At 42.7% G+C, this 22,851-nt stretch overlaps 3 protein-coding genes across 3 annotated transcripts in view; 2 read left to right on the top strand and 1 right to left on the bottom strand.

Moving 5' to 3' along the window:
- Positions 1-1,020: 1,020 nt before the first annotated feature.
- Positions 1,021-3,414, top strand: LOC307183660 (protocadherin beta-2-like; the record flags this gene model as incomplete). Its single annotated transcript, XM_079916494.1, has 1 exon — positions 1,021-3,414. One exon carries the CDS (start codon positions 1,021-1,023, stop codon positions 3,412-3,414), a length of 2,394 nt encoding a protein of 797 aa, XP_079772620.1.
- Positions 3,415-6,947: 3,533 nt separating this feature from the next.
- Positions 6,948-22,851, top strand: part of LOC307184887 (uncharacterized protein) — a gene marked incomplete at its 5' end in the record, with an annotated part of 41,851 nt that continues 25,947 nt past the window's right edge. Inside the window, 6 exon segments of the mRNA XM_079918649.1 lie at positions 6,948-7,964; positions 7,967-9,312; positions 19,268-19,358; positions 19,589-19,948; positions 20,052-20,136; positions 20,279-20,422. Of these exon segments, the coding sequence (XP_079774775.1) occupies positions 6,948-7,964; positions 7,967-9,312; positions 19,268-19,358; positions 19,589-19,948; positions 20,052-20,136; positions 20,279-20,422 (3,043 nt within the window).
- Positions 18,287-19,836, bottom strand: LOC307183669 (mitochondrial ornithine transporter 2). The gene has a single exon (XM_079916504.1). It carries the CDS (start codon positions 19,682-19,684, stop codon positions 18,779-18,781), a length of 906 nt encoding a protein of 301 aa, XP_079772630.1. The 5' UTR covers positions 19,685-19,836; the 3' UTR covers positions 18,287-18,778.

Consider the following 22,851-nt stretch of genomic DNA (forward strand, 5'->3'; position numbering starts at 1 on the left):
GAAAATGCCTTGGTCCTTCCTTCCACAATTTTCCATCCATTGCATGTAAAAAAAAAAAAAAAAAATCCCCATATTCTGCCAACCTAATGCAAGACAGAGAGACGGGAGATCCATCTCTTTAACATCACCTTATCTCCAATTAAATTAGGTTACTTGAAGCTAAAAACAAGATAGTATGTGGAGACAGCTATCACCCTTGGCATTCTTGCTTTCTGGGCTCTAGGTAGAAAGTAGAGGAAACACTCCCTTTCTGAATAATGCTATAGTTGTTGTTTTATTGCTCTATCTTCAGTAGTGTTTTCTTTTCTTCTGAAGCATAGCTAATTGTTAATTTATAGTCACAAGTACCAATGCCTTAGCTATATTTAACTTTTCTTTACCTGTAAGACAACTGATCTGGACACTTCAAAAAATTCAATATCAATAAAATACAGGGGACTGTTCTAGAATAAACAGATGTAACACCAATACAATCATGAAACTTGGTTTAAAAACAAATTTTCTAAGACATTCCTTATGTCAAAGTGGTTAAGAAAATAAGTGCATTTGTAAAAGGAATTCAAGAGTGAATAGAATTCTTATTTAAGTTGAAGAAAAGTGTGGGAGGATAATGGAAGGATAATTTTAAAAAGTTATTAGGGACTGGATTTTAGTTAATATGGAATTATTGTTACTTCGGTACACTGAGAGACACTACTTGAAAATATTCCATTTAGATTGCCATCAGTCTGAAAGAAAGGATTGGGATTTCCTTAATGTTTTGGTAAAAATAAACACTCGAAAGGACGCAGGGTGGCGCCGCATTAGAAGTAGAAGGAAGAAAGCTACCAGTCTGCGCTCCTCTAGCCAGATGCTCTGCTAAAGAAGCAAGCAGGAAAGGGAGGCTTTCTAAGGCAGTTGCTCCGGGAAATCAGGGCCATAGGCATCTCCACTTATCCCAGTGTCTGAGTGATACTGGGAGATAGATTAGCGACAACGTGAATCTGAGCTGGGTCAAGTTTGCTGGGAGACGAGAGAGCGATGGAGGCAGGAGAGAGGAAGAAATGCTTTCTGAAACAAAGGCAAGTCTTGATATTCTTTGTTTGGCTGGGCATAGCTCAGGCTGGCTCTGAGCCTAGGCGTTATTCAGTGGCCGAGGAAATGGACAGTGGCTCCTTTGTGGCCAATCTGTTGAAAGACTTGGGGTTGGAGGTGTATGATCTAGCTGCTCGGGCCCCCCGGGTCGTTTCCAAAGGGAAAAAAATGCGTTTGCATTTTGATAGGCAGACCGGGGATTTGTTGTTAAATGAGAAACTGGACCGGGAGGAGCTATGTGGCCCTACCGAGCCCTATGTACTACCTTTCCAGATGTTACTGGAAAATCCCTTGAAGTTTTTCCAGGCTGAGCTACGGATTAGGGACATAAATGATCATTCTCCAGTTTTCCTAGACAAAGAAATAATATTGAAAATTTCAGAAAGTATCACTCCTGGAACTACTTTCCTAATAGAGCGTGCCCAGGACTTAGATGTAGGAAGCAACAGTCTCCAAAGTTACACAGTCAGCCCCAATTCCCACTTCCATCTTAAATTACAAGACAGTTCCGACGGCACAATATTACCACAGCTGGTGTTGGACAAAGCACTGGATAGAGAGGAACAGCCTGAGATCAGATTAACCGTCACAGCGCTGGATGGCGGGATTCCACCCAGGTCTGGGACCGCCCTAATCCACATTGAAGTCTTAGACATCAATGATAATGCCCCCGAGTTTGCAAAGCTGCACTATGAGGCGCATGTCCTAGAAAACAGCCCCATTGGATCCCAGGTTGCCATTGTCTCTGCCAGAGATTTAGATATTGGAACCTACGGAGAAATATCTTATGTACTTTCCCAAGCATCTGAGGATATTCGGAAAACATTTGGAATAAATGCAAAATCGGAAGAACTGCTTTTAACACAGGAACTGGATTTTGAATCTATTCAGACTTATACATTAAATATTCAGGCGACAGATGGTGGGGGCCTTTCTGGCAGTTGTGTGGTGTTTGTCCAAGTGATGGATTTGAATGACAACCCGCCGGAACTGACCATGTCAACGCTTATCACTGAGATCCCAGAAAGCTTGCAGGAGACTGTAATTGCTGTATTCAGCGTTTCAGATCCTGACTCTGGAGACAATGGAAGGATGGTTTGCTCCATCCAAGATGATCTTCCCTTCATTCTTAAACCCTCTGTTGAGAATTTTTACAGTTTAGTCACAAACACAGCCCTGGACCGAGAAACAAGATCCGAATATAACATCACCATCACCGTCACAGATATGGGGACACCGAGACTGAAAACCCAGCACAACATAACCGTGCTGGTGTCCGACGTCAACGACAACGCCCCCGCCTTCACCCAGACCTCCTACACCCTGTCCGTCCGCGAGAACAACAGCCCCGCCCTGCACTTCGGCAGCGTCCGCGCCACAGACAGAGACGCGGGCGCCAACGCCCAGGTCACCTACTCGCTGCTGCCGCCCCTCGACGCGCACGTGCCCCTGGCCTCCCTGGTGTCCATCAACCCGGACAACGGCCACCTGTTCGCCCTGAGGTCCCTGGACTACGAGGCCCTGCGGGCGTTCGAGTTCCGCGTGGGCGCCGCCGACCGCGGCTCGCCCGCGCTCAGCAGCCAGGCGCTGGTGCGCGTGCTCGTGGCGGACGACAAGGACAACGCGCCCTTCGTGCTGTACCCGCTGCAGAACGCCTCGGCGCCCTGCACCGAGCTGGTGCCCAGGGCGGCCGAGGCGGGCTACCTGCTGACCAAGGTGGTGGCGGTGGACGGCGACTCGGGCCAGAACGCCTGGCTGTCGTACCAGCTGCTCAAGGCCACGGAGCCCGGGCTGTTCGGCGTGTGGGCGCACAACGGCGAGGTGCGCACGGCCCGGCTGCTGAGCGAGCGCGACGCGGCCAAGCACAGGCTGCTGGTGCTGGTCAAGGACAACGGCGAGCCGCCGCTCTCGGCCAGCGTCACGCTGCACGTGCTGCTGGTGGACGGCTTCTCGCAGCCCTACCTGCCGGCCCCGGAAGCGGAAGCGGCGGACGCGGCCCCGGCCGCCCCGCTCACCGTCTACCTGGTGGTGGCCTTGGCGTCGGTGTCGTCGCTCTTCGTCTTCTCGGTGCTGGTGTTCGTCGTGGTGCGGCTGTGCAGGAGGGGCGGGGCGGCCTCGGTGGGTCGCTGCTCGGTGCCCGAGGGCCACTTTCCGGGCCACCTGGTGGACGTCAGCGGCACGGGGACCCTGTCCCAGAGCTACCAGTACGAGGTGTGTCTGACGGGAGGCTCTGGGACTTTCAAGTTCCTCAAGCCGGTTATCCCAAACTTCCTTACTCAAGATGAGGAGAGGGTTAGTGAGGCAAACCCCAGTTTCAGGAATAGTTTTGAATTCAGTTAAATTTTAATAAGGGTCTATGATGCCGTCTCAGTTAAATTGTGCAAAGTCCTTTTTTACTGCCTTGCCCATTGGAGTTGTTTTCTTTGTATTTGAAATGTAACTATCTTATTCCAATTCAGCGCATGTTACTGGTGTTTCTAGATGTGCTGCTCTGTGGTATAATGAATGCAAATTTTCTTTCTTACTGTTAATATCACTGTAACTTAATTCGATTTAATGTGTGAAAGTATATTTTGTATTTTCTGAAGTCTTTAATTTTTAGAGCACTTTTTTTCAAAATTCACCTTCCACAGTCCCTAGGTAATTTTTGCATTCCTACATTTTTGAAAGTTTGCAATAAGTACATAGGGTTACTCTTTTTTCCTACCCAGAATATTTGTGTTTGTATAGAGTATTCTCTTAGGCTAGTTTAAACTTTCTTCCTGTGAACTCACATTGGCTAAAACCATTAACATAGGTACATTCATGAATCACAAAGCACCCTCTCACACTTTTCTAAATATATACTTCCTTAAAATGTTCATACCTGATAAGTATGATTCTTTAGAGATTGTGAAAACCTTGACTGTTGGATTCGACAAATCATCCAAATTAAAAGTCTTCAATAAATCAACTACCAATATTCTAAAATGTAGTTAAATAAATAGCAATGTCCAGTCATTTTCAGACATGCTAATTATTCATGCTTTTTATTAAAAATTTTAAAACCTCTGATTGTTTCAATCCCACCATTTAAAAATCTGTTTTAATTATTTAAAACCATCTATCCTTTGAGTACTTCATTAAAATCCAAAAGATCTGAGAGAGTACATGTTTTTGTCTATGATCAAATTTTAGAAACTTCATATGTAATTTGGCATTGCATTTAAAAAAAATATCTGGAGCATTTATGATTCAATTGGAAATAAGCCCATGGAAAAAAAAATTTATCTTGGTTTGCTCATTCTATTTTTTTTTTCACTGAATACTTCCATTTTCCCCCTTTCAGTTTCCTAGACTTTTCAATGCTTTTTTGTTTCCTTTTTAGTGCTTCAGTTATGTTTCTCAGTAGCTCTCCATTTATTGCATGATTAGCACAATGACTGCAAGACTAGGTTCTTCATAAAAATTTTAAATGACTGATTGAAGGAAAGAAGTGTCTTTATTTCATCTTTGATACACTGACACTCAAATACATTAAAATACTCATAGGACAAATTTTGCTGGAATTAAATGCTCTCTGATTTAATTTTTGGTTATTAACAGAACTTCACTGCTATTCAAACATTATGCAGTTATTAGTACTTGGTGTCTCTTTCCTTCAAGATAGTTTTCCTTTTTCTTTTTCTGCTTAATTTTAATCTCCTCTCCTGCCCACTAGCTTAAGGAATCCACATGGGGAAATTGTGTTTACAATTTTATGATGTATATTTTCCTTCCATAATTCCTTAAGTGATTCATTTAACTTTCTTTATTCTTATTTATTTTTTGCAGTTCAATTTCTGATCCACACATTAAAATGGAATTTTAATTTTTAATGTTCTTCAGACTATCTTTAAATTTTTATATTATTTCATGTTTATTTGAACATACTATTAAAATTATAATATAAAATTTAAAGGTCTCATTTTGAGTTTAGCATTCATATAGAGAAGTATCTTGGTATCAAATTATTACCTGTTGGATCTTGGATAAGTCATATAATTTCTGTACCCCCAGAAATGATAACAGCTATTTAAATAGCTTGCAGTTATGTCCAAATAAGATAACATAAGGATAAGAAGTGTAATTTTGTTATTTCTAGTATCACTAATATTAAGAGTAAATTTAATAAATGGTCCTTCATATAACATTACTTATAATTGTGAAGAAGCTATATTGAACACATAATATTTGTGCTGTTTCATTGCTCTGCCCAAAACCTTGCAATAGCTTCCTTTCACTCTTAGAATAAAATCCAGCCACCTATTATTTGGCCCCTGCCTCCCTGTCCAGCCTTGTTTTCCCACTTACTCTTTATTTTTTAATAGGTGATATTTATGTTTCTTTTTTTTTAATGTCTATTTATTTATTTTTGGTTGGGTTGAGTCTTCGTTGCTGCGCACCAGCTTTCTCTAGTTGCCATGAGCTGGGGCTGCTCTTCGTTGTGGTGCACGGGCTTCTCATTGTGGTGGCTTCTCTTGTTGCAGAGCACGGGCTCTAGGGCGTGCGGGCTAATTTAGTCCTCGCCATGTAGGATCTTCTGGACCAGGGCTCGAACCCGTGTCTCCTGCATTGGTAGGTGGATTCTTAACCACTGCGCCACCAGGGAAGCCCCCCACTTACTCTTGAGACACTAAACTTTGGGTACACTATCCTACCTTCATTATCTAGAATAGCTATGCTTTACTGTCCCCGGGCCTTTGCATTCCTTATATATGCAATCCTCCCATTTTAGTTTTAGCCTGGCAAACTTCTTCTCATCCTTCATATTCCAGATTAAATGGGACATCTTTGGGAAACTTTCTGAATCCCCCCCATTAAGTTAGGTCTCCATATTGTATACTTCCAATATGTATAATGCACTCATTATACATTTCCTGTATAGTACTGTTTAAACATCTGTTTAAATTCTGTTCACCCCATTAGATGGGAAACTCTATAAGATATACAGACATAGTCTGTCTTATTACCACAATACATCTAACTTCTTCAAACGCAATAAATATCGGTTTCCACAGGTGAAATACAGTTATGCAGATTAAAGAGTTAATACAGATGAAACCAGTAATCATAGAATTACTGTGAAATAGGAAGAGGAGAAAGCTCTGTGTTCCTTGAGTGAGTGCGAAAATGTGGAAGGAATTAGGCATTTGTGGTCTCTGGATATATCCCCTGACATGATCTATTATAATTTTTTATCACCTTGCTTGAGGTTGTCTTTTCGTAGCATTTTTCTGACTATAAATGCAACTCGTGTGCATTTTACAAAATTTGGAAAATAAAGAAAAACACAAGTAGGAAAGCGAAGCTTCATCACTTAGAGCAAAATCTTGTAAAACTTTTTCTGTAATAATTACAGGAGGTGGGGTGAGTAGTTCTAGCAGGTGCCCACTTCCGCAAAATCATGGAAATGGGACTCTACCAGGGACAGTCACTTCTTTTAGATAAGAGCGCATTTCTTATCCCTAGATTGTGTTTACTTGAACCATATAACAGAAGGAATTCCTACAGTAGCATCAACTCGGTTTGATAAAAGGGAATAAGCGATTAAAAAAAATCGAAACTAAAAGCCCAGCAAACATCACCTTCTCCAAGATTCTGAAACTGTGAGCGAACGCACGGTGGCGCTGTTGACTAAGAAGGAGAATTAAACCGCAGGCACTGTGTATACTCAGTAACACAACGATTCACTGCAGTAAACTAGGGGTTGTGAGTCGGGGCAGATTTTTAAGCAAGCAAATCTAAGACTCTAGTAAGGATTATTCGCTAGGTTTTCTTCAAAGGTTAGGAGGCAAAAGACTGCGTTTCCCAGTGCTGTTGGAGGCTAGCTTGACAGTATTTCTCGGAAGAACATGGCAGAAAATGCAATGGAGGCCGGAGGGGAGCACTTTCTTAGACAAAGGCAAGTCCTGTTTCACTATGTTTTTCTCGGTGGGTCTCAGGCTGGGTCCCAGTCGAGACGCTACTCTGTGGCTGAGGAAAAAGAGAGGGGGTTTTTCATCTCCAATCTAGCAAAGGATCTGGGGCTGAGTGTAGGGAAACTGGCCGCGAGAGGGGCCCAAGTTGTGTCTAAACGGAACAGACAGTATTTTCAGCTCAACCATCAGACCGGTGATTTGCTCCTGCATGAGAAATTGGACCGGGAGGAGCTATGCGGCTCCGCAGAACCATGCATACTGCAGTTTCAGATATTACTGCAAAACCCCTTGCAGTTTATTACAAATGAGCTCCAGGTGATAGACGTAAATGACCATTCTCCGGCATTCTCTGAAAATGAAATGCAGCTGAAAATCCTAGAAAACACTCCCCCAGAAACAATAATTCCTTTGGGAAATGCTGAAGACTTGGATGTGGGAAGAAACAGTCTCCAAAACTACACGATCACTCCTAATTCCCATTTCCACGTTCTCACACGCAGTCGTAGGGATGGAAGGAAGTACCCAGAACTAGTACTAGACAAAGCACTGGATCGTGAGGAGCAGCCAGAGCTTAGGTTAATGCTCACTGCGCTGGATGGCGGGACCCCACGGAGGTCTGGGACCGTCCAGGTTCACATCCTGGTCTTAAACATAAACGACAACACCCCAGAATTTACACAGTCCCTCTATGAGGTTCAAGTTCTAGAGAACAGCCCTGTTAACTCTCTTATTGTCACTGTTTCAGCTTCTGACTTAGATACAGGAAATTTGGGGACAATATCATATGCATTTTTTCATGTTTCTGAAGAAATTAGAAAAACTTTTCAACTAAATCCAATTACTGGTGATATCCGACTAATCAAATATTTGAATTTTGAGGCGATCCATACTTATGAAGTGGATATAGAAGCCAAGGATGGTGGAGGCCTTTCAGGAAAATCAACAGTGATACAGTTCAGGTGGTTGATGTGAACGACAACCCACCAGAACTGATCTTGTCCTCAATTACCAGCCCTATCCCAGAGAACTCGCCAGAGACTGTGGTGGCTGTTTTCAGTGTTTCCGACCTAGACTCTGGAGACAATGGGAAAATGGTGTGTTCCATCGAGAACGATCTCCCCTTCATCTTGAAACCATCCGTAGAGAATTTTTATACCCTGTCAGCAGGAGAGCTGGACAGAGAGATCAGAGCTGAGTACAACATCACCATCACAGTCACAGATATGGGAATCCCCAGGCTGAAAACCGAGCACAACATAACCGTGCTGGTGTCCGACGTCAACGACAACGCCCCCGCCTTCACCCAGACCTCCTACACCCTGTCCGTCCGCGAGAACAACAGCCCCGCCCTGCACTTCGGCAGCGTCCGCGCCACAGACAGAGACGCGGGCGCCAACGCCCAGGTCACCTACTCGCTGCTGCCGCCCCTCGACGCGCACGTGCCCCTGGCCTCCCTGGTGTCCATCAACCCGGACAACGGCCACCTGTTCGCCCTGAGGTCCCTGGACTACGAGGCCCTGCGGGCGTTCGAGTTCCGCGTGGGCGCCGCCGACCGCGGCTCGCCCGCGCTCAGCAGCCAGGAGCTGGTGCGCGTGCTCGTGGCGGACGACAAGGACAACGCGCCCTTCGTGCTGTACCCGCTGCAGAACGCCTCGGCGCCCTGCACCGAGCTGGTGCCCAGGGCGGCCGAGGCGGGCTACCTGCTGACCAAGGTGGTGGCGGTGGACGGCGACTCGGGCCAGAACGCCTGGCTGTCGTACCAGCTGCTCAAGGCCACGGAGCCCGGGCTGTTCGGCGTGTGGGCGCACAACGGCGAGGTGCGCACGGCCCGGCTGCTGAGCGAGCGCGACGCGGCCAAGCACAGGCTGGTGGCGCTGGTCAAGGACAACGGCGAGCCGCCGCTCTCGGCCAGCGTCACGCTGCACGTGCTGCTGGTGGACGGCTTCTCGCGGCCCTACCTGCCGGCCCCGGAAGCGGAAGCGGCGGACGCGGTTCCGGCCGCCCGGCTCATCGCCTACCTGGTGGGTGCTTTGGCGTCGGTGTCCTGGCTCTTCCTCTTCTTGGTGCTGGTGTTCGTCGCCGTGCGGCTGTGCAGGAGGGGCGGGGCGGCCTCGGTGAGTCGCTGCTCGGTGCCCGAGGGCCACTTTCCGGGCCACCTGGTGGACGTCAGCGGCACGGGGACCCTGTCCCAGAGTTACCAGTACGAGGTGTGTCTGACGGGAGGCTCCGGGTTAAATGAGTTTAACTTCTTGAAGCCGATTCTCCCTAGTGGTCTGGTTCAAGACACTGGGCAGGACTAGTGCAAAAAGGCAATTGCAAGAATAGCGTAGGTTTCATTAACAGAAGAATCAGAAAGTTGTCTGGCTACAAATGCTTTCTTTTAAGTCAAGGCTCTTGAGTTGATATAGTATTTGTTTATATCTTGATTTTACTTTCTGTCTAGTTAACCCTGCATGTTCTTTTTTCATCTGCTTCCTACCTTTTCAATCCAGTATTAATGCCTCTTTCTTTTTCTAATAGCTGAATAAAAATAAATGCATTATCTTTTAATGATGATTTCAAATAGGTTTATTTAAGGTAGTCATTTCAAATTCTCTATCCAAAGCAATGTAGAGAGAGTTCTGAACCACCAATATTATAATTTACCCTATTGAATATAGTCAGGTAATATTCTTTATAATACTCCTAAAGCAGCTTTGTCTGTGGTTAATGAAGTGGATAACTAAAAATGTTTTAATATGTACCATTTTAAGGTGTATCATCCTGTAGGGGCTTAGTACTCAAATAAAACTTACACATATAATTCATTTTCTGTTTTGACATTTGCAATTAATATTTCAACACTGTATATGCTTATATTGGCTAAAAATGGACAAAAAATGTAGGTCAGATTACTCTTAGATTTGCCTAAAGTGTATTTATGATGGATGACTGAGAAAAAAAATTAAACATAGGCATTTTGAACAACTGATCGTGCTTTTTCGTTTGGCATGAAAAGATTATTTAATAAGCATCTGGTGGAATGACAATTTGTTTTTTAATTTCTGAGATGTAAGTATTATCAACCTGAGGGCCATTTTTAAAAAATTTCAAGAAAGTACATGTATATATGTTCTCTAAATGCTTTATAGCAAAAGTGGTGTCCCATCCAATCCTACTTTAAAAAAATTAATATCTACTTGGCATTTATATGGTGATATATGAAGGAAATATGTTCTTTGTTTCCTCTCTTAGTTCCCTCCTTCAGATTTCAACCTGACATGACTTAGGATTATGTATGGTCCTTCTGGGATAAACACTGCCCAACCACATCAGCATTCTACCTCCTATAGAGTAATTAAAAGAAGATTAGAAGAATGGGAAGTTCTAAAGGGGAGAGAGCGATATCACTGTGAAAGTCTAAATTAACTACAACTAAGAATAAACTCTTGAAGCAACCAAACATCAATTTTTATGTCTATTTTGAATGAAATAGAAAAAAAAAACCTTATTTTAAAGTACAAAATATTTAGTCCCCAATTTAAAAATCTGATTAGTGGGCTTCCCTGGTGGCGCAGTGGTTGGGGGCCCGCCTGCCGATGCAGGGGACGCAGGTTCGTGCCCCCGTCCGGGAGGATCCCACGTGCTGCGGGGCGGCTGGGCCCGTGGGCCATGGCTGCTGGGCCTGCGCGTCCGGAGCCTGTGCTCCGCGACGGGAGAGGCTACAGCAGTGAGAGGCCCACGTACAGCACAAAAAAAAAAAAAAAAAAAAAAAAAAAAAAAAAAAAATCTGATTAGTAAAAAATAAAATTTCTTATAGGCATTTTCTCATCCAGAGGCATAGAACTTTCCAGAAATTGAATACTCATGACTAGAAGAAAGAGGACTGAAGTTTCTCAAAGATTTTGAAAATTCTCAAAAGAGAAAAAGAATGTTGTTAACTAGATGTTAACTAGACTTATGTCATTTGCAATATGCACAAATATCAAATCATTGTCACACCTGAAGCCAATATAGTGTTACATGTCAATTACAGCTTAAAAATTTAAAACTCCTAATGACTGTAAAAAAACAAAAAAATTTAATACTGACATGTCTTCAATCACACATAAAGTTATAATCATATTAAAATGGTGTTATTTTATGTATGAGAGTCAAATACATGAATCCTTAGTAATCAAGGGAAAGACAGTATTTCCTTTCACTCATTAAGTACTTTATAGAGATATTGAATCTGAATCTTTGGTCAGATTTTTTTTCTTCTGTTCATACTTAGCAGAATTTTCATGAAGATCAGAGAAAAGGCAAAGAATTCTGATCAAGACTTCTCTGTATTTGGCTGGCTTAGTTCCAGCTCATGTGAGAACCAGGGAAGTTTTCAACTACAGAAAATATGGAGGCCAGTTCTTTTTTGGCCAATATGGTATATGATTTTGGACTCAAATTGGAGGCACTATATAACCGGGGAGTTATTTAGACCCAGACATAAGAAGACAGATACTTAATAATATCTTAGTTGATAGATGCACTGAATTCACATATTGTTGAGAAGTGATCAGAGTTTAGTAAAGCCAGAAAAGATCATATGGACTAAATTTGAAGATAGGAAAAAATTATACCTTACTCTTGGTTCAAAGTTGCTTTTATTTCTTGGCTATTGGAAACCTTTTACCCTTTTATTTGAAGACAACTTTCAGAAACTTCTTTACCTGGATATTTTATTAAGTACATGACAGCGAGGGCACTATATTGTATAGTACTAAGTATCTTTGCCACTTTTTGGAATTCCCCCAACCGAAAGTCCAGCACTAGGTAAAAATGATGACTTTCTACATTCATAATAATTTCCCAGTAGTTTTTCTTTTAAAGGATGGACAAATTCATTACTGTGAATTATTTCCAGATTGATCTCTTACTAATATTCTAATCTAGTTTTTAATACTGAAAGGCAAAGAGATGAAAATGAACTTTAAACTTTTATGTAGAGTTGTTAAAAGACTAAACTATATTCAAATATCACTCATTAAAACTAGTGAACTAATTTACCACACTTTTAATAAATCTTCCTTAATCCTTGAATATGGCTTCCTTGCAAATGGGAATTTAAAAAATGACAGTTTTTAAACATATATTCCACTACTATATTTTGCTTCTTAGAGTAGATTGTTACATGTTTTAAAGCTGGCAACCTATTAGGCATAATTCAGTTATTTCTATGTCTAATCCTCATGTTCTTAGCCAATAGTTTGGTTGGTCATAGATTTTAAAATGTAAACTAGGGACTTCCCTGTTGGTGCAGTGGTTAAGAATCCGCCTGCCAATGCAGGGGACACGGGTTCGAGCCCTAGTCTGAGAAGATCCCACATGCTGCAGAGCAACTAAGCTCGTGAACCACAACTGCTGAGCCTGCGCTCTAGAGCCCACAAGCCACAACTACTGAAGTCCACGCGCCTAGAGCCCATGCTCTGCAACAAGAGAAGCCACTTCAATGAGAAGCCCCCGCACCGCAACGAAGAGTAGACCCCGCTCGCCGCAACTAGCAAAAGCCCGTGCACAGCAACGAAGACCCAACGCAGCAAAAAAATAAATAAATTTATATCAAAAAATAAAATGTAAACTAATTTTCCTTCTCCCTCTTTTGGTATTGAAGACTGTTGATGAACAGTCTATCAGTCTAGTTCTCATTCTTTTATCTGTAAACTTCTTTTCTCTAAGATGTTTTCTTTATTCTTGATGTTCTGATATTTGCTAGGTCCAAACCTGAGATTCACCCAATATACTGAATTTTTTAAAATTAACTATAGTTTTTGGTGGGCTTTTTTCCCCCAAAATTTCCATTTGGCAGGTTTTCACAACAATTTGTTCTTTTTTTTTTTTTTAAACAATTGCCATTTCCTTCTTTTTTGTTGGAGGAAATTAAATATCTTTTACTTTTAAGTTCTTTCCATGTTGTTCCAATCTCTGTTTCTTCTGTATACATCTTTTATTTGTTGAGTCTGTTTTTCACACTGTTAGTCTTGTTAGTTGGTGATATTTTATTGAGAACTCATGTTCTATTGGAGGTTTCCCTCATACCATTACTGGTTTTGGTAGTCTTGCAAAGGGAGGAAGGAGTCTCAAAGTGGTTACAGCCTCAGGCTCTACAAATCCAAGCCTTAATTAAGAAGCTTAGCTCAACTTTGCCACACACAAGTAGAAGTTCTGGACCAACACCTAATGATGTGTTTGAGCTGGGCCCCAGTCTCCCTTGGGTGGCACTGCTCTGCATTTGCTCTATGAAGCAAAATCTTAGGGACTGTCACCCTCTGCTTCTTGGCTGTCATGATGTCTGATAAGGCTATAGACATGAGAGCTAATGAAGACATCATTTACTTTTCAATCTTTAGAGTAAGCAAGCTGATTTAATCTTAGAATAAAGCTGATTTTGAGGAAAATGAGTCGTAACTGAAGTAATTGATACATGAGAATTACCTAAAGGGAAAAAACATGGTCTTGATTCATATGCATGACAGTGCTGCATATGGTGGTCCTGGATGACACACCCAACTTGCTGGATGACGAAGAAAACCCACTGCTAAGCAATCCTATATTGTGTACTGAGTTGGTACCAGGTAGAACAAGGTGGTATCCTGGATGGTGATGAGCTAGAACTCATGACTATTTTATCAAAGATTCAAAGCCTCAAAGTACTTAATGTTTAGCACATGGACCCACAACCTGGAAGTATAGAGCACTGAAGCATATCTAGGCTCCTAAGAGACAGACACAGCCAGGCACAAACATGTGCTGTTATTAAAGACAACTAGAAGCCACCTTCTATTTGGCATAATCATGCTATACCTGGTCTAGGACCTATCCCAGCCCTACCTTCTGTTCCTTGAACCACCCACAGAAGTTTACTCAAGCCAACACATGCTCTATCCTCTTGATCACTAATTTGATTTAGCCATCTTCCTCTTCCAATTCTCTCTGCTCCCATTCAATGATACTCAAATGTGGAGGATGAACAAGGAGCCTTCAGTGGAGAGCTGCTCATAAGGCCACCTTCTGAGCATTCTGGGGATATCAACATCACTAAGACTTAGTTCCAGAACTACTAATATGAGAGGTTTCTGATTGGAATATCAGAGACAAATGGGTTCAGATTTATTTTTTTTTTTGGTATGCGGGCCTCTCACTGTTGTGGCCTCTCCCGCTGCGGAGCACAGGCTCCGGACGCACAGGCTTTTTCTTCCAAGTTCAACAACTTGGGGACATTTTCTTGTTTAATTCAAGAAAATGATCAAGTTTGATACTCCACTGCCAGATATGGTCCTTCTGAGATATTACATATACTTAACTGCTGTAGCTTGGTATTAGTATCCCATGAAAGCTGGAACAGAGAATGAATTTCTAGCTACAGTATCACTGTAGCATTGCAAGATGCATACCATCTGGTCCTGACAGTAGACCAAAGGGTATAATAAGATTTTTCAAAGTTGAGGGATACCAGGGAGTTCCCTGGCAGTCCAGTGGTAGGACTCGGTGCTTTCACTGCCATGGCCTGGGTTCAATCCCTGGTCGGGAACTAAGATCCTGCAAGTTTTGCACCATGGCCAAAAAAAAAAAAAAAAAAAAAAAAAAAAATTGAGGGATAGCAGAGAAAACTCTAATTTTAAAAGACACATGCAAGTTCACAGTAGCACTATTTATAATAGGCAAGACATGGAAGCAAGCTAAATGTCCAACAACAGATGAATAGATAAAGAAGATGTGGCATATATATATATATATATACACATACACACACACACAATGGAATATTATGCAGCCATAAAAAGAATGAAATAATGCCTTTTGCAGCAACATGGATGGACTTAGAGTTTACCATATAAAGTGAAGTAAGTTAGACAGAAAAAGACAAATATATGATATCACTTATTTGTGGAATCTAAAAAGATGATACAAATGAACTTATTTACAAAACAGAAATAGAGTCAAAGACTTATGCCTACCAAAGGGGAATGGGGGAGGGAGGGATAAATTAGGAGTTTGGAATTAACATATACACACTACTATATATAAAATTGGTAAACAACAAGGACCTACTCTTTAGCACAGGGAACTATACTCAATATCTTATAATAACGTATAATGGAAAAGAACCTGAAAAAGTGTATATATATATATATATGTATATATATATATATATATAAATATATACACACACACACACACACATACACACACACATTTGTATAACTGAATCGCTTTGCTGTACACTGGAAACTAACACATTGTAAATTAACTATACTTCAATAAAAAATAATTTTTCAAACGTTGAGGGATAAATTATACTATGTAGAAGTAAAGTTTAAAATAAGGCTAGGCATCAGAAATATGGTTTTGACCAACTTAAATCTTAGAAATAAATACCATCTCACCTCAAAATAAATAAATAAATAGTAACCTGTGAGGTGATGGACATTACCTAACCTTATTGTAATAATCATTTCATAATAAACACATATATAAATCATAACACTGTACACCCTAAACATGCACAATGTTATCTGTCAATTATATCTCAATAAAGCTGGGGAAGAAAAAAGAAAGAAATACCATGAAACTAATTTAAAGACTACAAAGAAACCACAATATAAAAACAAAAACACAGTTAAGGAAAAGATTTTACACACACACATCATTGATTTTACATACACACACACACACTCGATTTGGATTCTATTTTTTTGTTCTAAATTGTATTCTAGAATATTGTTCTTCTGACTGAAAACAAACATCTAGACCATCAGATCCCTGAGAACAGAAACCAGACCATTAATATCTGAATACCCAGAGCTCAATACAGTATACTGTAAATGGTGTGAATTCAATAAATATTTTTATTTAGGTAAATAATTTAATGATAGAACACTCAAATTTCTTTAAACACAATATTTCAGGTTACTATATTTTTGTCTGAGTACAGATCTGAAGTGGTACAAATTGTATCTAAATATTGAACCATGAATTAAGCAAAAAGGGTGGAAAATAATTCTTCTGACTTAGGTTTCAATTCCTTTCTCCCACTCTTGCTTGCCTCAAATGATTTCTATTGAAGATATTTAGGTAAACCTTTAATGGACAACGTGTGAAAAGGTCCGTTGACTATAGGGCTAATTGAGACAAGCTCATGGGTACTGAGCAGGGGGCCTTCGGACTTTGAAAGGTCCACTTCCTGCAGAAGCCATTCCTGTTCTCTTTTCTGCTTTAATCCAGACCTGCTTGAATGAAGCCCCATTAAGTAGCTACTGACCACTTACGTACGTAATATATAACTTAAATGTATAAATAACTTAGATGTAAAGTAGAAAAATGGTTTTCTTTTAAAGAAAAAGCAAATGGAAGACCAGCCACCGCTCTGGAGCACACCAGGCATGACACTGAACATCCCCTCCCCAAAGGTCTGCCCCAGCCCCCATTTGTCAACATCCATCACCCTGACCCTCTTGCCTCTGGCAATATGGCTAGACTTACCTCAGAGGTTTCACAGATAGAAGAAAGCTGAAGGAAACTGGGGATTCCATACCAGGTGTACATTCCACCAGCAGTGATTGACACACATGCCACGTGCGATCATTAACACTGGGAGCCTGCCTCTTTTCAGCTTTACAGGCTGCTTAAGAACACTTCTTAATGAGAGAGACTCTGCTGGTCTTGGATCATCATGGAATGATGAGGCTTACTTTAGTAAGAATGACCCTCTTACATTATAGGGCCAAAAAACAGATGCACAAGTGTGTGGGGATCAGACGAACTATGTTTTTCTGTTTTTGGTTTTTGTCAGTGCCTATATACATACATATGGTACAGTTTAATAAAGTTGCTTTTCTTATGTTTCATTGCTTTGTAAAGTCACATCATATATACAGTCATCAATAAAACTCACAGATGGCCAGTACGAAATTTAGAAGTTTCCAACACTGTAAAAAAATGACAAGGAGTTATTAGCCCTCAGGTAAACTTCAGGATGGGTCAGCCCTAACATTAATCACTGTGGACTGCAAGCACTAAGTTCTGTCTAGTTCTATTTGAGAGGAGAGGACTTCATCCACTGGTACCGTCACCTGATCACCATCAGGGCACAAAAAGTTCTCATGGCTTTGGCACTCTCTGTTCCCTGGAAGGGTTTCTGACTGGTGGAGGCAGAGGGGACAGTGAACGATCCAAAAGGAATCAACAACCCCTAAATGGGCCAATTGTACATCCTGGAATCCTACCCAGGCCAGGACCCGGAGACTGGAAGCTAAGAACTGTTGTCAACTACATGGGTCTTCATCCAAGCACAGAAGCACAGCCCCATCCCTCACCCCTTCCTCAGTCTAAAGTAGAGCAGAGGGGGAAGCCCTTTGGGAGAAGAGAGGAAGGAAATTTGGTACAAAGGCCAGGCTACTTCCCAGAGGCCTAATGCTCTAGGCCACACCTAACTAAGAGTGTGGAATATGATCCCACTTTGAAGATGAATAGCACTATTTTAAGAGTAGAACATCTTGGGAAAATCCAGGATGCCTACTCTGAAACTTTAACTCGAGGCTGTGGAAGACACATCAGTATGCAGGTATATTCTCCTCTTAAAAATCTAAGATGACAGAGACCACCCTGGTGGTCCAGTGACTAAGGCTCCACGCTCCCAGTGCAGGGAGCCCAGGTTGGATCCCTGCGCAGGGAACTAGATCCCGCATGCCACGACTAAAAAAACATTCTGCATGCTGCAACTAAAGATCCTGCATGCCGCAACTAAGACCCGGTGCAGCCGAATAAATATTAAACAAAAAATCTAGAGGAGAAAAAATATGAAATCTTGCCATTTGCGACAACATGGAGGGACCTTGAGGGTATTATGCTAAGTGAAGTAAGTCAGACAGAGAAAGATAAATACTATAGGATTTCACTCATATCTGGAATATGAAAAACTATAATAAACAAACAAAACCCCTAATAAATGAACAAACCAAAACCAAATAAAACAAACATGTCATTACAGACAACAGAGTAGTTATTATCAGAGCAGGTAGGTAAACGAGGGAGACAAAGTGGATAAAGGGGATCAACTGTATGGTGATAGATGAAAAATAAATTTTTGGTGGTGAGCACATTGTAGGGTATACAGATGTAGAAATATAATGCCATAAATCAAGATTACCTCAATAAAAAATAAAATAAATCATTGTAAATGAAAAAATGTAGATGGATATTTTCGTTTTCAAGCACCAAACACTTTTTAAAAACTTTAATTGGCTAATATAGTGCACATGTTAAGCAGACTTTTAAAGAGACCCTACATCTTGAGTGGGTTAAGTAATCATTTATAACCATCTTGAAACATGTTTAACTCGGTTTTTCTAGTGACATGAGATTAAACATGGAAACCAAACTGTGTTTCACTTACAACATATAAGCAAACAAACTGCATGTACATGTGTAGATTTATGCAAAAGCCCGGTGATACAACTATGTTTAGCTTTTCAGATTAGGTACATACGGCCACCCACTCGCCCTGTATTACCTCACCAAACACAAGAGCAGCAACTTTTCTATTTCAATACAATTATGGGCAGAAATTATATGATATAAAATAGAGGTTCTTCGATAAAGGTTAAGATTTAGCATATAAGCAGGGAAGACAAAAGCAAAGTTCCCATGAAGTCAAAAATAATACCACACTGGTCCAGTGCTCCATGAAACTCTGAGTTAAATTATAGTCCTCAAAGGCGTGTACTTGGATCCAGATTCACCAAGACACTTCAGTATGCTTCAAACTGGCTCATCATCATCTTCCTGCTGTATTCATAAGCCAAAAATAGTGCCGCATTGGCAGGGAACGCTCGAATCAAAGTAGCTTTCAGACCAGAATATAAAGCTGCTACTCCTTCGTTTTTCACAACACTTAAAAGAGTTCTGATAAATCCTGCCTGTTTTCCAAACATGGAAAGAACCTGAATTCTGGATTTGATACAATCCACTGGGTATATGACAAGCCAAAGGCAAATTCCAGCAATTCCACCGCTTAACATCAAGGGGACAGGGCCTAGTTCATCTTTTGATCCATCCGAGGCAAAAAACGATCGGCTCAGTTCATAGCCACCGAAGAAGAAGAAATAGCCTGGTACTACTTGAAACAGAGTGCTCGTGAGTCCGTGGTAGAAGCCCAAGGGGCCATCCTTTCTAAGGATACTCTTCACGACGGACCAAACTGTATTATGGCTTTTTGCTATCCTCCCTGACATCTCCAGTTCGTGCATGGTCTGCAGCCGGCACTTCACCAGCTCAGTGGGGCACAGGGCCAGCGCGGCAAACGCAGAGGCGACGGAACCAGCGGCCGCAGTCTGCAGATCATTCAGCTTCGCCCGCTTGTCCAATCCAACCACTTCCCTCACGAACTGTTGGCAGAAGCCGTAGCACAAGAAGAGGACTGAGTTCTCGGCGACGTAGGCCATCAGCGCGGGGCCGGTCCCTTTGTAGAAGCCCCGCAAGCCCACCTGGGAGTATGTCTTCAGGCCACAGTCGACGAGGCCCTTGTACAGGCCAGGGAACGTCTGCATCTTCACTTTCAGTGTGTCGAAGGGCTGCCCGGTCAGGACGCATGCTGTGCCCCCAAGGGCCCCCGCGGTGAGGTCGATGGCGGCTTGGATGGCAGGATTGGATTTCATGTTCGCCCACTCTTCTGCTGGTCTCCGAGGAAGGGAACTCTCTGGAGCTTAGGAGGCCGTCCCGTGTCCAGCCGCCTGCTCTTGGTTCTCTCTCCGGCGCGGGAGAAGCCGCTTAACCCCAGACTAGGCCGCGGGCCGCCCTCCCCACGCACTGAAATAACCCCCGACCCGCGGGCCGCGCGCGCCTCTCCTGGCGCCCTGCGGCCGCCGCGTCTGGGCCCTAAACCCGTCAGCCGCCCTCCCTCTCGCTCCGCGCCGCCGGCGGTCCCAGCGCCCGCGGGCCCCGGGGCCGACTAGAGAAACACTTCTAGTGAATCTCAATACAGCAGTAGAAAGCTGTCCGATAAACTCCTGCGATTACGGCCAGAAACTCCAGGCGCTGCTGCGGCGGAGGAAGACTTGCCTTCCTGTTCGGCCAGAGACCCCCACCTCCCGGCAAAACAAAATGGGAGGTGCTTGATCGCGCCTCGGTTCAAAGGGTCAATCTACAGATACAAAGGTTTAAAATAGGGAAAACGAACAAACACTTTGCGGGGTTTACCTGACAATCGGTGGCTCCTTCGGATCACAAAACCCTTAATCGTCTCCGGAGAGGAATGGCGGCTCCACAAAGGTGCCGGCCGCCGCGCCTCTCCAGGTGTAGCTCTTTGCCCGCCGGGGGCTACGCCGGGGGAGGCCTGAGGCGGGCAGATCCTCTCTTTCGTGGTAACATCGCCGAGGATCCTGGCCTGAAGCCCTGTGAGCTGGTGGGACGCACACCCTCGTTATTTCTAGAGGTTAAGTCAAGGCCGTGTACAATCGCATCGGAAAACATTTATATACAGCTAAAAAACTTGATATAAAACACCTGTGTGGCTCCAGCGCTCTGTGCGTGCTAAGTCTCGGGGTTCTTGCTGAGGAGCCATGCAGCTTTATGCAGCAGCAGTTCTGGATATAACTGACTACAGGCCTAGTAGGCAAGATGCAGTTTGGGGCATCAGTGAGGGTACCGCTGTCAGGACACACTTTTCCTCCCATATGCTTATAATCCCAGCGTTGGAACGAATTCTCTTAAAGTTTACATTTTAAGCCCTAGGCGGTATTTTACTTTGGGGGTAAAAACAAAATGGTGGAGGGGGCAGAAAGTATGCTAAAAGGATTCTTTCATTTAGAAAGCTTTCCTTGTCTGATTCTTTGGGTATCAGTTAATATTTAAAAGTGAGGCACCTAAAAGCAGATTGTGCGTGGATACTGTTTGTCAACAGGTAGACTTCATTGTAGTAAGTAGTGACTTGGCCTTTTCTTTGGAGAGTGCCCAAATGTATCTGGATTTCTTTTCTCTGGTACCATATGGTTTCTTCAGAGAATAATCTTCCAGTCTTGACTGTGTGTGTGTCTGTGTGTGTTTGCGGGGGAGTGGGGGTGCGGGGGATGTTTACCTTGGGTACTGATTTAATGACACCAAGTGGGAGAAGAGGGTTGACATCCTGCAGTCAGAAAACAGACTTTCACACAATTCCCTTGTTCAATGCTATGGACCCCCAGCCTCCATCTGTGCCTTCTTTGGTTCAATTTACCCAGAAAATAAACTTTCTGTCTGTGGCATGGGGAAGGAAAAGTCATCGGGCTTGAGTGAGATAGGGCTCCTGGACATCCAACAGCTCTGAGCACAGATTTTATCTTATTTTTTTTGTCTGTGCCACATGGCATGCAGGATCTTAGTTCCCAGACCAGGGATGGAATCTGTGCCCCCTGCGGTGGAAGCCCAGAGTCCTAACCACTGGACTGCCAGCGAAGTCCCTGAACACAGCTATTAATGAATCCTGTTTCTAGCCTCACACCTTCCCTCTTCCTTGGAAACTGCCTGCAAAAACTGAGCCTCAGTGTCTATATCAAGTGGGTGGGTTTGTTTCTCCTTGGTGTACCTCCTTGCAGACATTTAGCATGTAACTTTCTGTGATCTATGAATTTATCGTTTCTTCATCTGCTTTGGCCTTCTGAAAACATTGACATCTCTCATCCACTGTTGTCTCATCTCCTATTTTCCTTGCCCTTGGGGGTTACTATATTAGCAGGCTATCTGACAGAGAAAAGAGATTCATGAGAACAATGTGTCATTTTAAACTAGAAAAAAAATTTTTTAATTTTTAAAATTTTTAAAATTTCGTATCACATTTGATGGTTTTTTTAAAATTAATTTTATTTATTTTTGGCTGCATTGGGTCTTTGTTGCTGTGCTCAGGCTTTTTCTAGTTGCCGCGAGCGGGGGATACTCTTCGTTGCGGTGCACAGGCTTCTCATTGCGCTGGCTTCCGTTGTTGCAGAGCATGGGCTCTAGATGCACGGGCTTCAGTAGTTGTGGCATGCAGGCTCAGTAGTTGTGGCTCACGGGCTCTAGAGAACAGGCTCAGTAGTTGTGGCACATGGGCTTAGGTGCTCCACAGCATGTGGTATCTTCCCGGAACAGGGCTCAAACCTGTGTCCCCTGCATTGGTAGGTGGATTAACCACTGCACCACCAGGGAAGTCCCTCACATTTGAGGGTTTTTAAAACCTATTTTGGTTTTTTAAAACTGTCCATTAATTACCTATGGTTCATTGTTTGTTTTTTAAAAGCACATACTGTTTTTACAAACACAAGAGATGCTGGATACTACAATAAGTCATCAACTGCTTTTGCATTAAATTCATATATGTATATGTTCTGGAGAAACCAAGTTAGTAATCAGTGCCAGGGATCATGAGGGCATTAATAGGGAAATCGTCTGTAATTTCATTGAATTATCAGACATAGCTGTGCAATAATACACAATCTCAAGTTCCATGAAATATATTTAAACAGCTGGACTTGGAGCACATGTACTCCCACGCATACATGGAAAACAATGGCAAAGGAACTTCCAAATTTTCAGTGAAGATGCACACCCACATCACATGTTCCCTAGCAATCAGATGGAGTAGCCAGATAGGATTACCAGAGAAAGTAAGGTTTGAGCTGAGGGCTGAGTAACAAAAAGCTAGCCATGAGACCATCTGGAGACTGTTTCAGGAAAAGGGAAATATAAGTGTAATATAAGTAGAGCTCTGTAGTGTGAAAGAGCTGGGCGTTTGAAATACAGAAAGAAGGCCAATATACCTGCTGTGTGGTGAGCAGTCTTCCTAGTCTGTGTTTTCACACAGTTCTTACCA

Source organism: Stenella coeruleoalba (assembly GCF_951394435.1).
Source record: "Stenella coeruleoalba genome assembly, chromosome: 3".
NCBI classification, from domain to species: domain Eukaryota; kingdom Metazoa; phylum Chordata; class Mammalia; order Artiodactyla; family Delphinidae; genus Stenella; species Stenella coeruleoalba.